The sequence below is a fragment of the Cololabis saira genome, chromosome 24 (assembly GCF_033807715.1).
Source record: "Cololabis saira isolate AMF1-May2022 chromosome 24, fColSai1.1, whole genome shotgun sequence".
In the NCBI taxonomy this organism is placed as follows: domain Eukaryota; kingdom Metazoa; phylum Chordata; class Actinopteri; order Beloniformes; family Belonidae; genus Cololabis; species Cololabis saira.
This window is the reverse complement of record NC_084610.1, coordinates 24,612,658-24,625,803: the sequence shown is the minus strand read 5'-3', so window position 1 is coordinate 24,625,803 and position 13,146 is coordinate 24,612,658. Positions and strand designations below refer to the sequence as shown.

General features: G+C 39.9%; 1 protein-coding gene across 1 annotated transcript in view; it reads right to left on the bottom strand.

The window, feature by feature from the left end:
* The window catches only part of abi3bpb (ABI family, member 3 (NESH) binding protein b), a 74,014-nt gene that overhangs the window by 33,244 nt on the left and 27,624 nt on the right, over positions 1–13,146 (bottom strand). The window contains exons 5-9 of the mRNA XM_061715805.1: positions 12,492–12,673; positions 8,595–8,647; positions 7,977–8,007; positions 7,619–7,702; positions 5,665–5,739 (exon numbers count right to left, since the gene is read on the bottom strand). Coding sequence (XP_061571789.1) covers positions 5,665–5,739; positions 7,619–7,702; positions 7,977–8,007; positions 8,595–8,647; positions 12,492–12,673 — 425 coding nt within the window. The remainder of the gene's footprint in view (positions 1–5,664; positions 5,740–7,618; positions 7,703–7,976; positions 8,008–8,594; positions 8,648–12,491; positions 12,674–13,146) is intronic.

Below are 13,146 nucleotides of genomic sequence, written 5' to 3'. Positions count from 1 at the left end.
TCACCATTGCATAAATCCAATAAATTTGATTTAGGCTTTTCAAAGAAAAAAATCTTTGACAAAATTACAAGGTAGAAAATATTTATTGAACATAAAAAACTGAACATTTTTTAATTTCCAGCATGATGTTGTTTTGGTTCCACCTCCTGGTGAATGTTGGTAAAATTCTTATGTGGTTACTTTTTGGTTGGCCAACGATTTATGTTTGTGGTGCAACCGTTACGGAGCGGCCAGTCTATTTCCTTATTTTACAACGCCGTTATTAATTGTTCGGTTTTTCCCCACTTATTCCACCGAACACCCAAAGTGTTTTTTTGCCATTTTCGGCCGAACAATTTCGGTTACCGAACAATCAGTGCATCACTAGTCTCTACCTCCAAGAACTTCCGTCCAGGGGGTTCTGATCAGGTCTGATCAGGTCTGATCAGGTCTATACCTCCAAGACTTCATTTCCAGGTAGAAACTCGTCAGTAAAGCCTCCTGCGTTTGCTAGCTCTGACCTTCAGCCAATTCAACACCAGATTTCTCCAAACAGAACATCATTAAGAAGTCAGGGGCGAAAATCCCATTTCATAGTTGTCAGCGACAATAAATAGAAAAATTCTAGAGAATAATTCCCGGGAGGGGGCCAGGAATAAAAGTTGTAGCCTGCTTTTTACCGCAATTTGACATTTTCCACCACAGTCCAAAAACTAAAGGAAATACCTTAAAGAATAATCCAACTCAAAACAATTTCTAGAATTCATTGTGTTGTCAAACATCTGACAATTATGCCACAAAACAGTAGTTATTGTAACTCTCTATCTCTGTCTCTAACCAAATGTAAATAGTAAAGCAGCTCCTCTTCTCCGTCTGTAACTATCACTATTTGTAGCTTTTAAGCTAGCTTAACAGCACTGGTAACTGAGCAGCTTTTTCAACAATGCAGGATATATTTTGCAGACGTCCTGGACCTGGAGCTTTTTGTAAATAGGATGTTTGTTGTAGGGGTGTAACGATACACTAATCTCACGATACGGTACAATACACGATACTGACGTCACGATAACGATACGATATTATAGCAGTACTTTTTTAACAACCTTGAATGAGGAACATATGACTGGAAAAAATTGTCTCTTATTTGAAAGACACAAAATACAAAACAATGCTGTGCCTTTGCCCTATTGTTACAGTTTGTAATGCTTTATAACTGTTTAAGTTTTAAAGAGAAAGCCAGGCCAACCATTTTCCACAAACTGAACTAAAAGTAAATGTCAGGTTTGCATTATGCATCTTCAGTTTCATACAAGTACAAATATTTAGACACAAACTGAATAGTTTCTCTCATGTACGATTTGACTTTTATCTTTTCCAGAAATTTAACAACTAAAATTAAATAAAAAAGAAGTTGTCCCCGTGTTTATCCTACTCACGACCCAAAAAAGGTTTAATTTAATAAGGTAAGGATTAACTCTACACCAGCCTTACATCAGTAAAAGTTCAGAGCTCAAAACGGTACTAGTTTCTTCTGAGCGGAGTAAGATTTTGGTCCGCGCGGTCGCGGTCCGGCCGCGGTCGGATGCGCGTTACTAGTCAACACAATAGCTTAATATTAATAAACCAATATCACGATACACTTTGTCACCTCCACGACACGTATCGTGACGTTTTTGTATCGCGAAATTTCGTGGCACGATATAATGTTACACCCCTAGTTTGTTGTAACTTATGTCACTATATCTGTGTGGATACTCACCTCTTACACCACCACCCTCTTCAAAGATGTTTAGCACATTATTGACGATTACAATGAGCTCTGCTTACATTGCACTTTCAATAAATACTACTGCATTGTTCAAAAGTTATTAATTCCGTCTGAAATTATTCTTGCGGGGGACAGCTTTACTGATGGGGGACACACGAACCCCCCGGGATTTTCGCCCCTGCAAGAACTTCTGGGTGGAGGTTGAATGGTTCCGCAATTTGTCGTCTATGCTTTGAGGTTTTGGTCTGAACGTCTGGGAGAACGACATCGATCTGGGAGAACGACGTCGATCTGGGAGAACGAGTTGGTTCTGGAAGGACGTCTGCAGAACGACTGGAGTCGTCTTTCTCCAGGAGAAAGTCCAACCACGTCTGCGTCTGAACCTCATGCTGCTGTCATGCAGAACGACGGGTGATGGAGGGATGGAGGATGGAGGGATGGAGGATGGAGGGATGGAGGATGGAGGAGAAAACAGAGGAAAGAAGGATCGTAACCACTAACTACTTCCTGTTCTAGACCCACGAGTTCCTTGCAATAAAGGAAGTTGCTAGCAGTGACTTGCTTTAACTTAAGGTAAGAGGCCAGCCTGCTTAATATGGCCTGAACCCACCTGAGAGATAATGTTTTTTTTAAATTACTGTTGTTATTATTTTGCGTTATGGCCTGTTATGAGTGGAATTTGTGAATGTGTTCACACAGCTGTGTTAAAACATAATTTCCTGGATGGTTACATAACGTTAAATAATCAGTCATCATTGTGCAGGCTGAGGATCTGTTTAAGTGCACTGATTGCACGTCTTGCAAGTTCTGTTATTGATGCAGGAATGTTCTTATAAAAGGCTGTGGTTTAAAGAAATGACTTTAACTTTTAGAAATACCAGAGGGTTTTCTAAAGTGCACCGGGACGACGGAGGAATCTCAGCAGGAACTGGAGCGAGTGTTTCTGACGGGACAGAATTTCCCCAGCGAACGCCAGGAAGACTCAACAATAACAGAATAACTGTAGATTCTTTGTCCTGATGACCAGATGTTACTAGAAATGACACATTTAACCGTTAAACTTCACACTTGATGCAGCTGGAAGAGCCAGAAATACAGAAATACATCTGGAGTTTTAACAGCTGGAGTTTTAACATCTGGAGTTTTAACATCTGTCTGGTTTTTACCAGGAATCACGGGTTTGTTTTCAACAACAAGAACCAAACCAGGTCTATCCTGCACTGAAAACAATGTAAATATCACATATTTAAATCTGTGATATTAACAATTAAAAATGAAGTTTGTTTATTTACATGAAAACGTCTAGTTTTGAACTTAATCTGCATTTGTGCAATATTTCTGTAATCCCAGTAATCTTTACATTTACACACAAACTACATATTTACTTTTCCTTTAACAGTTTTAATCTATTGGGCAGATTGACCAATGTTTAGATGAAACATGCTTTATTTTTTTTAGGTAGAAAACACAGTAAAAAATATCTGGATCTACTTTAAAAACATTAAGGCGACTTTTTCACATGAGATTTTTATGTAGATAAAGAAAAACTAGTCTTTGTATAAACTACTTCATTTTTTTGTTTTATAAACTAATAAAAAAACTTAATAAAAACATAAGATAAATACAAAACACTAGAAAAAACGTAATTTTTAGTATGTACAAATTAATTTGCTAATTAACTTAATTGTGTTAAGTTTACTTTATTTATCAAAATGAATTTGACTCTAAAAAGAAAAGAAAAAAAGAAACAAAAAGGAAAAAAAAGAAAAAAACAAAACAAAAAAAGGGAAAAATAAAAAACAAATTAAAGTTGACTTTACTTGCAAATGAATTTTGTTCATACTAAAAATGAAGTAGTTTATACAAAGACTAGTCTTTTTTGATCTACATAAAAATCTCATGCGAAAAAGTCGCCTTAATTTAATTTTACATTTTTTAGTTTGTACAAAATTCATTTGCAAGTAAAGTCAACTTAATTTTGATAAATAAGGTGAACTTAACACAAGCTGGCTGTACTTAAAAAATGAATTATTTACATAAAAAAAATGAGACTTTCTTGATCTACATAATAATTCCATGCAAAAAGTTGATTTATTTTCTTTAAGTAGATCAAGCACAATATTAGTATCAGTGTTAGACTATCAGAATATGTTAAACTGATTAAAACTGTCCTGCCGAGCAGCTGCAAACACTTTCCTGATGAATCTACTGCAGGAACTGGTAGGAACTTCAGAAATACTTTCTAAACTCTGAATCCAGACAGACGTCTGATCTTTCCATTACTCACGTTTGGCTTCAACGCCGTCACAAATCTACAAGACACGGAACAAATCTACGTTTCTGTAAAGCTTTGGGACAAATCTGGAACAAATCTACGTTTCTGTAGAACTTTGGGACAAATCTGGCCCTGGAAACGTTTTCCGACACGTGTCTGAGCTGCTTTATCACATTAGGACTGTAAAACTCGTATAAGAAAAGCTGAGCAGACAAAAACATCAGTCAGAGCCGGGACTGTAACAGAAGAATAAATCCAGTTTGATGCAGAAATATCTGTTTTTTCTCTCTCTTTTTTTTAGCACCATTGTCATATTTTTTTAACTTTAGATCAAAAAAGAATACGACTATCTATGTTTGATGACAGCTATTTTGTGTTATTTTATAACTTTGTTGTAGTTTTGTTTTTTTTTAGTTATTTTATTACGTTTATTGGAAAAAAAAAATTTTTTTTAATTGCGTAATGTGTAATTTCTTTTAAATTATGTTTATTGGAAAGTGTTTTATTTTTTTTTAATTGCGTAATTTGTAATTATTATTTTTTAATTACGTTTATTGGAAAGTGTTTTTTTTTTTAAATTGCATAATTTGTAATTTTTTTTTTATTATGTTAATTGAAATGTGATTTCTAAGGAAAAATGGACAGATAAAATCAGCTTATTCTTCTTTCTGTTTCCTTTCATTCAATTATATTGAACTGTTTTGTTTTTCTTTTAATGAATGAAATAAAGAAAAAAAATTAAAACAAATAAAAAAAACTGAGTACTATTTGCCCAAGGAACTTTTTAGATCTAATGTCTTCCAGGAAAAGAAGAGTAGAGTTGGAGAGAAACAGAAAAACATGATGAAATGGAAATGGAAAAGAGTGGCCGCTGATGGAGCTGAAGCATGACGGGTCACATGACTGGTCACATGACCTGAAACAACCAACCATGGCTGCCCTCGTGGGCGGGGCCAACTTACTCCTCCGGTGACATCATCATCCTCGGTTCGACTTTCTGACTGGCTCATGCTAACGTGGCTCATGCTAACATGCAACAACCGCCAAACAGGCTACGTTTACCTGCAGTCAATAGTCGCTTCTAACCGGAATATTAGCATTAACCCCGAATATTAGCATTAACCCCGAATATTAGCATTAACCCCAAATATTAGCATTAACCCCGAATATTAGCATTAACCCCGAATATTAGCAATAACACGGAATATTAGCAATTAGCCACACGGCCATGTAAACACCAATAACGGTTTTTAAAAACCCCAAAAATGACTCCTTTTCTAACTGAATATTTGGTTATGATTAGCCTAACGGGATACGTACGAAATGTCGAGATTAATGTTAAAATGTTGAGAAAAAAGTCAAAATGTCGAGATTTATATTGAAGTACAATTTCGAGAAAATAGTCGAAATGTCGAGAAAAAAGTTGAAATGTCGAGAAAAGTCTAAATGTATTTCAACTTTATTCTCGAAATTTCGACTTTTTTCACGAAATTTTGACGTTATTCTTGAAATTGCATTTCAACATTAATCTCGACATTTCGAGAATATTGACCTGAACTTTGACTGCATGTAAACGTAGTCCCAGTTGCAAAGCTGAAGCTGCATGAATGGATGAAGCTGATGATTAAATAACGTTTGTTACCGATGGACTCGCGGGGGAAAACGGGCTCAGACGAGCCGGGAAGAGGGAGAGTTTCCTGCTGACTCTGGGGGGAAACTGGAAAACAAACTTCAGGTGAGGAAGAGAAAGAAACTGTGGAAACAACACTTTATATGAGGAAGAAACTGTGGAAACAACACTTTATATGAGGAAGAAACTGTGGAAACAACACTTTATATGAGGAAGAGGAAAGAGGAGAGAAGATAAACACTGGAACAAAACACTGGAACCTGTTGGAGAGAAGAGTTACAGCCAAAGCTCCAACGATGGAGCCTTAGAAACACAAACCTCCGGGATTATGAAGTATTATGAAGTATTATGAACCCTAATGTGAATATTCAGGCCCCATTGGGGATAAAAATGGACTCAATTGGCTAAAAAAGGGAAAAATTGTGTGCGTCCCATATTTTTCTCTCAGGTTTGAAAAGCCTTGAATCAAAAACGGCCGGACTTCCTTTTCTCTTGTTCTCAAAGACGCTTCAGAAATGAACACGGTGATTCTCTGACTAACCGAGGAGTTCCACAAGGCTCTGTACGAGGATTTCTGCTTCTTTAATTGGACAATTTTAAACCAGGCCTAAAAACCTTCATATTCAGGAAAGCTTTTAGCCGCTAAGGAGTAGAGAGGACGCCGGCGTGTTTGTTCACCGCTTCTCCGTCTCTGAGTTTTTAAATTTGTACCTGTTTTTAACTCGTTTTAATCTTGTAAGCACTTTGAGATTCTTTGAATGAAAAGTGCTCAATAAATAAAATCTATTATCATTATTAATTCAGCATAAAACTCAGTTCCATCTGGGGCTGATTTATTACAAATGTCCGTTTATTTGCAGACGACACTGTGATTTATGATCCTGGTCAGAATCCCAGATCTGTCATTGATCCAGACTGGTGTCAGAAATCAGTCCAGAATCCCGACCGTTTTATCAGCGTCCCTCATTCCAACTCCTGACGGAACATTAACGTATAAAAACATCTGCTGTCCACATCTGGCCACATCTGTCCACAGAAACGTCCATGGATTTGAAAATAAGCTCATATTCTGGACACGGCTGAGGAACGAGAGGATAAGGAGACTGGACGGTCAGAATCACTGAATTATCTTTTATTTATACTTTCCATATAATCCCATCTTTATCTGCCGCTCGATACTGAAGGTAAGGAATGAAAGTTTTAATTTGGAGGACGATTCCATCAGTTGAACCTGTTAAGAAGATTCTGAAGCCCTAAAAAAGGGCTCGGCAACCCGCGGCTCTTTAGCGCCGCCCTAGTGGCTCCTGGAGCTTTTTAGAAAATGTTTGACCTTTTTTTTCCTTTTTCTTTTTTTTTCTCCTTTTTCTTTTTTTTTCTTCCTTTTTTTCCTTTTTTTCCTTTTTTTCTTTTTTTTCTTTTTTTCTTCCTTTTTCCTTTCCATTTCAATCTCGACATTTAGACTTTTTCTCGAAATTCTGACTTTTTTCTCACCATTTCGACTTTTTCGTCGAGATTGTACTTCAACATTAATCTTGACATTTCGACTTTTTTTTCAACATTTCGACTTTTTTTTCTCGACATTTCGACTTTTGTCTCAAGATTGTACTTCAACATTAATCTCGACATTTTTCACTAAATTTTGCCTATTTCGTCGACATTTCGACTTTTTTCTCGACATTTCTACTTTTTTCTCGAAATTTCAACTTTTTTTTTCGAAGTGCATAATGAAAAAATAAATCTTCCCCCAGTTCTAACTAACATAGAAACATGCAGCATGTGTTTCTTCATTCTAATTCTGATACAAGACTTTTCATTTTTTGCGGCTCCAGAAATATTAGTTTTTGTGTTTTTGGTCCAATATGGATCTAAAACATTTTGGGTTGCCGACCCCTGGACTAGAAACATCCCTGCAGCTCTAAGTGGGATAAAGAAAGGAAGATATTGATAGATATTGATAGATATTCACCGAAGGAAGTGCGCGGCGATGACCCGGAGAATCCTGTGTTTTTGTTCAGCGAGGGGAACCGGGGCCTGGAGTTGTTGTGCAGCGCTGGAAACACAAGGAACAAGTTTCAGGAGGAAAACTGGTCAGGATTGGTGTTTTTAGGGTTTAGATCAGGAACACGTTTCAGGAGGAAAACTGGTCAGGATTGGTGTTTTTAGGGTTTAGATCAGACATGAAAACTCTTTAATGACCGTAAACCACCAAACAGTTACCAAACTCAGTCATAAATAACAATAAAGTATCTAAAACCAGCGGCTTCACCTTCCTCGTTAGTCTCAGTTCTCACTGAGATAAAGAAAAATAAAGAAATAAATCCTACCTGGTCGAGGAGGGAAGAACGCAGCAGGTTTCTGGAATACAATAAAAGATAATGTTAGATAAAATCCAATAAAACATAAAAACTGGTGGATCTCTGTGAAAATAATCCAACCAACCACTTAAAGCTCAGCAGCTCTGGTGACTTCGCATAGTACTATATACGTGGTGCTCCCATTAAAACCTCAATAAAACACTGCTAAAACAGCGTTAAAAACATGCTTTTACAAACTGACAGTAACAAACAGTACCTTGCGCCACAAAAACTCATAATTTAGCCACTATAATAAAGAATAATATATAAATAATAATAATGTCATAATCCGTGTATATATCACGACCACGGATCCCATTGACTTTGCATAGTACTATATCCGTGGTGCTCACACGGAATTATACCATTTTCCGTGTATATACCACGGAAAATAGTGGTGAGAGGTCGTGGGCATTTCACAGATTTTTGTGAGATCAGGTTGGGTTGGCATTAGTTGTAAATATAAGCAGTTCGATTTACCAACGGAATATATCTTCTTTATAAACAAAATAAGAATAAGATCAGTAAGAACAATAAGATAAGATAATATAGTAGAACAATAAGATCGTGAGTCGTAAACGTACGTACCAGCGGCTTGTTCAGAGGATTGTGCAGCTTGTGCGTCTTGTCAACGTTTTTATCTGTGAAATCCAGAGAGACAGAAATCAGACGGGAGAAAAACAAACAACTAAAGTTCAGTTTCAGCAGGAGTTTGTTGGCTTTGCTAATGGCTAACAGCATCAAAACAATCACAATCAACTGTTTTATATCCCAACTCACAACACTGCTATTGTTACGCTCCTGTGTCTCATTGTTAGCTTGATAACTGACTTTGGGTGGCGTAGTTTAGCTTGTATTAGCTTGAGTGACTCTGGACTTGTAATAATGTATCTGTAGGAATCTCTTTCTTTCTTTCTTTCTTTCTTTCTTTCTTTCTTTCTTTCTTTCTTTCTTTCTTTCTTTCTTTCTTTCTTTCTTTCTTTCTTTCTTTCTTTCTTTCTTTCTTTCTTTCTTTCTTTCTTTCTTTCTTTCTTTCTTTCTTTCTTTCTTTCTTTCTTTCTTTCTTTGATGAAATGAGGGTCTTTTTTCACCCTAAACGTGCCCCAAACGTCACCAAATTTTGCACCAAGCCAGGCCTGGTGATAAATGTGATATTTCATGGTTTGCATTAATGGGCGTGGCCTAACGGCTCAACAGCGCCCCCTAGAAAACTTTGTTCCTCAAGCCCCACAATACGGTTTGATGTACATGCACGAAAATCGCTACACACCTGTATCATGTCACAACTTAAAGAAAAGTCTCTTGGAGCCATGGCCCAAACCCAACAGGAAGTCGGCCATTTTCAATGAATCGTGTAATTTTCACGCAATTTATGCCATTCCTTCATCAGTTAATTCAGCCCGAACCGTAACGTGCACCCAGGTGTGTTATACATCAAAATGTGCGTCTCCATCCCGCGACACCACGCATTACTTTTCTCTTTCTAAAGTGTTACCGTGGCGACGCTAGACGCCAAAAAGCGCCCCCCCCCCCCCCCCCCTTCATCTGATTGGTCGATATTTTTATTTCCTACTTTCTGTTATAACTTTTGAATGGTTTGATATAGAGAGTCATGGTGGAGTCATCGGACTTGGTTTTAAATACTTGAACATAATTGGTAGAAAATCGATTTTTTTCGATCCTGCGGGTTATGACACAGGAAGTGGAACGTCTTACTGTCCATGTTGGTGTTGTGGAATGTCTTACTGTCCATGTTGGTGTTGTGGAACGTCTTACTGTCCATGTTGGTGTTGTGGAACGTCTTACTGTCCATCATGTTGGTGTTGTGGAACGTCTTACTGTCCATGTTGGTGTTGTGGAACGTCTTACTGTCCATGTTGGTGTTGTGGAACGTCTTACTGTCCATGTTGGTGTTGTGGAACGTCTTACTGTCCATTTTGGTGTTGTGGAACGTCTTACTGTCCATGTTGGTGTTGTGGAACATCTTACTGTCCGTGTTGGTGTTGTGGAACGTCTTACTGTCCATGTTGGTGTTGTGGAACGTCTTACTGTCCATCATGTTGGTGTTGTGGAACGTCTTACTGTCCATCATGTTGGTGTTGTGGAACGTCTTACTGTCCATCATGTTGGTGTTGTGGAACGTCTTACTGTCCATCATGTTGGTGTTGTGGAACGTCTTACTGTCCATGTTGGTGTTGTGGAACGTCTTACTGTCCATGTTGGTGTTGTGGAACGTCTTACTGTCCATGTTGGTGTTGTGGAACGTCTTACTGTCCATGTTGGTGTTGTGGAACGTCTTACTGTCCGTGTTGGTGTTGTGGAACGTCTTACTGTCCGTGTTGGTGTTGTGGAACGTCTTACTGTCCGTGTTGGTGTTGTGGAACGTCTTACTGTCCGTGTTGGTGTTGTGGAACGTCTTACTGTCCATCATGTTGGTGTTGTGGAACGTCTTACTGTCCGTGTTGGTGTTGTGGAACGTCTTACTGTCCATGTTGGTGTTGTGGAACGTCTTACTGTCCATGTTGGTGTTGTGGAACGTCTTACTGTCCATGTTGGTGTTGTGGAACGTCTTACTGTCCATGTTGGTGTTGTGGAACGTCTTACTGTCCGTGTTGGTGTTGTGGAACGTCTTACTGTCCATGTTGGTGTTGTGGAACGTCTTACTGTCCATGTTGGTGTTGTGGAACGTCTTACTGTCCATGTTGGTGTTGTGGAACGTCTTACTGTCCATGTTGGTGTTGTGGAACGTCTTACTGTCCATGTTGGTGTTGTGGAACGTCTTACTGTCCATTTTGGTGTTGTGGAACGTCTTACTGTCCATGTTGGTGTTGTGGAACATCTTACTGTCCATGTTGGTGTTGTGGAACGTCTTACTGTCCATGTTGGTGTTGTGGAACGTCTTACTGTCCATCATGTTGGTGTTGTGGAACGTCTTACTGTCCATCATGTTGGTGTTGTGGAACGTCTTACTGTCCATCATGTTGGTGTTGTGGAACGTCTTACTGTCCATCATGTTGGTGTTGTGGAACGTCTTACTGTCCATGTTGGTGTTGTGGAACGTCTTACTGTCCATGTTGGTGTTGTGGAACGTCTTACTGTCCATGTTGGTGTTGTGGAACGTCTTACTGTCCGTGTTGGTGTTGTGGAACGTCTTACTGTCCGTGTTGGTGTTGTGGAACGTCTTACTGTCCGTGTTGGTGTTGTGGAACGTCTTACTGTCCGTGTTGGTGTTGTGGAACGTCTTACTGTCCGTGTTGGTGTTGTGGAACGTCTTACTGTCCGTGTTGGTGTTGTGGAACGTCTTACTGTCCATGTTGGTGTTGTGGAACGTCCTACTGTCCATGTTGGTGTTGTGGAACGTCTTACTGTCCATGTTGGTGTTGTGGAACGTCTTACTGTCCGTGTTGGTGTTGTGGAACGTCTTACTGTCCATGTTGGTGTTGTGGAACGTCTTACTGTCCGTGTTGGTGTTGTGGAACGTCTTACTGTCCATGTTGGTGTTGTGGAACGTCTTACTGTCCATGTTGGTGTTGTGGAACGTCTTACTGTCCATGTTGGTGTTGTGGAACGTCTTACTGTCCATGTTGGTGTTGTGGAACGTCTTACTGTCCATGTTGGTGTTGTGGAACGTCTTACTGTCCATGTTGGTGTTGTGGAACGTCTTACTGTCCATGTTGGTGTTGTGGAACGTCTTACTGTCCATGTTGGTGTTGTGGAACGTCTTACTGTCCATGTTGGTGTTGTGGAACGTCTTACTGTCCATGTTGGTGTTGTGGAACGTCTTACTGTCCATGTTGGTGTTGTGGAACGTCTTACTGTCCATGTTGGTGTTGTGGAACGTCTTACTGTCCATGTTGGTGTTGTGGAACGTCTTACTGTCCATGTTGGTGTTGTGGAACTTCTTACTGTCCATGTTGGTGCTGTGGAACGTCTTACTGTCCATGTTGGTGTTGTGGAACGTCTTACTGTCCATGTTGGTGTTGTGGAACGTCTTACTGTCCATCATGTTGGTGTTGTGGAACGTCTTACTGTCCATGCTGGTGTTGTGGAACGTCTTACTGTCCATCATGTTGGTGTTGTGGACCGTCTTACTGTCCATGTTGGTGTTGTGGAACGTCTTACTGTCCATGTTGGTGTTGTGGAACGTCTTACTGTCCATGTTGGTGTTGTGGAACGTCTTACTGTCCATGTTGGTGTTGTGGAACGTCTTACTGTCCATGTTGGTGTTGTGGAACGTCTTACTGTCCATGTTGGTGTTGTGGAACGTCTTACTGTCCATGTTGTTGTTGTGGAACGTCTTACTGTCCATGTTGGTGTTGTGGAACGTCTTACTGTCCATGTTGGTGTTGTGGAACGTCTTACTGTCCATGTTGGTGTTGTGGAACGTCTTACTGTCCATGTTGGTGCTGTGGAACGTCTTTCTGTCCATCATGTTGGTGTTGTGGGACGTCTTACTGTCCATGTTGGTGCTGTGGAACGTCTTACTGTCCATGTTGGTGCTGTGCACCACCGATTTGCTCCAGCTGCTGCTCCGCTCGTCCTTGTTGGATCGGACTCCGAACTCGTACGGCGTGTTGGGCTTCAGGTTGTCGATGACGGTGTCGCTGGTCGGGCACGTCTGGTAGATCCACTTCCTGTTCCTCTCCCGGTAGCGGATGGTGTAGAACCTGGAACGTGAAAGAGATGACGTCAAACACTGCAAACCAACAGACCTGAACCCTCCGAGCTGCGACGGACGGAGATGTAACGTCCCTAAATAACCGGGGGGAGCTAGCGGGGCGCTAACGTCCTTAAATAACCGCTACGTAGGTTTACGAGGCTTTTATGAAGCACCTGCGACACCTGGGGTTCGGTTTTAGCAGCAGCAGCTAAACCTTCAGAATCAGAATCAGGTTTATTAAGTCAGCTTAGAAAACTGTTTTTGACTTTGGATACACCAGCGGCGACACAATGGTTTTGTGCTTCTGTTTTCCAAAGGGTAAAACTGGGATAAGGGGGGGAAACATCTTCACACTGAGTGTAATACACAGTGTCAAGGTGCAAAAAAAACACCTCAGCAGCACACAGAGCAACAGACATCATCACGAGACTTGCTTGTGGGTTTGGGGGAGTTGGGGGGGGGGTGGGGGTCCCGGCACAT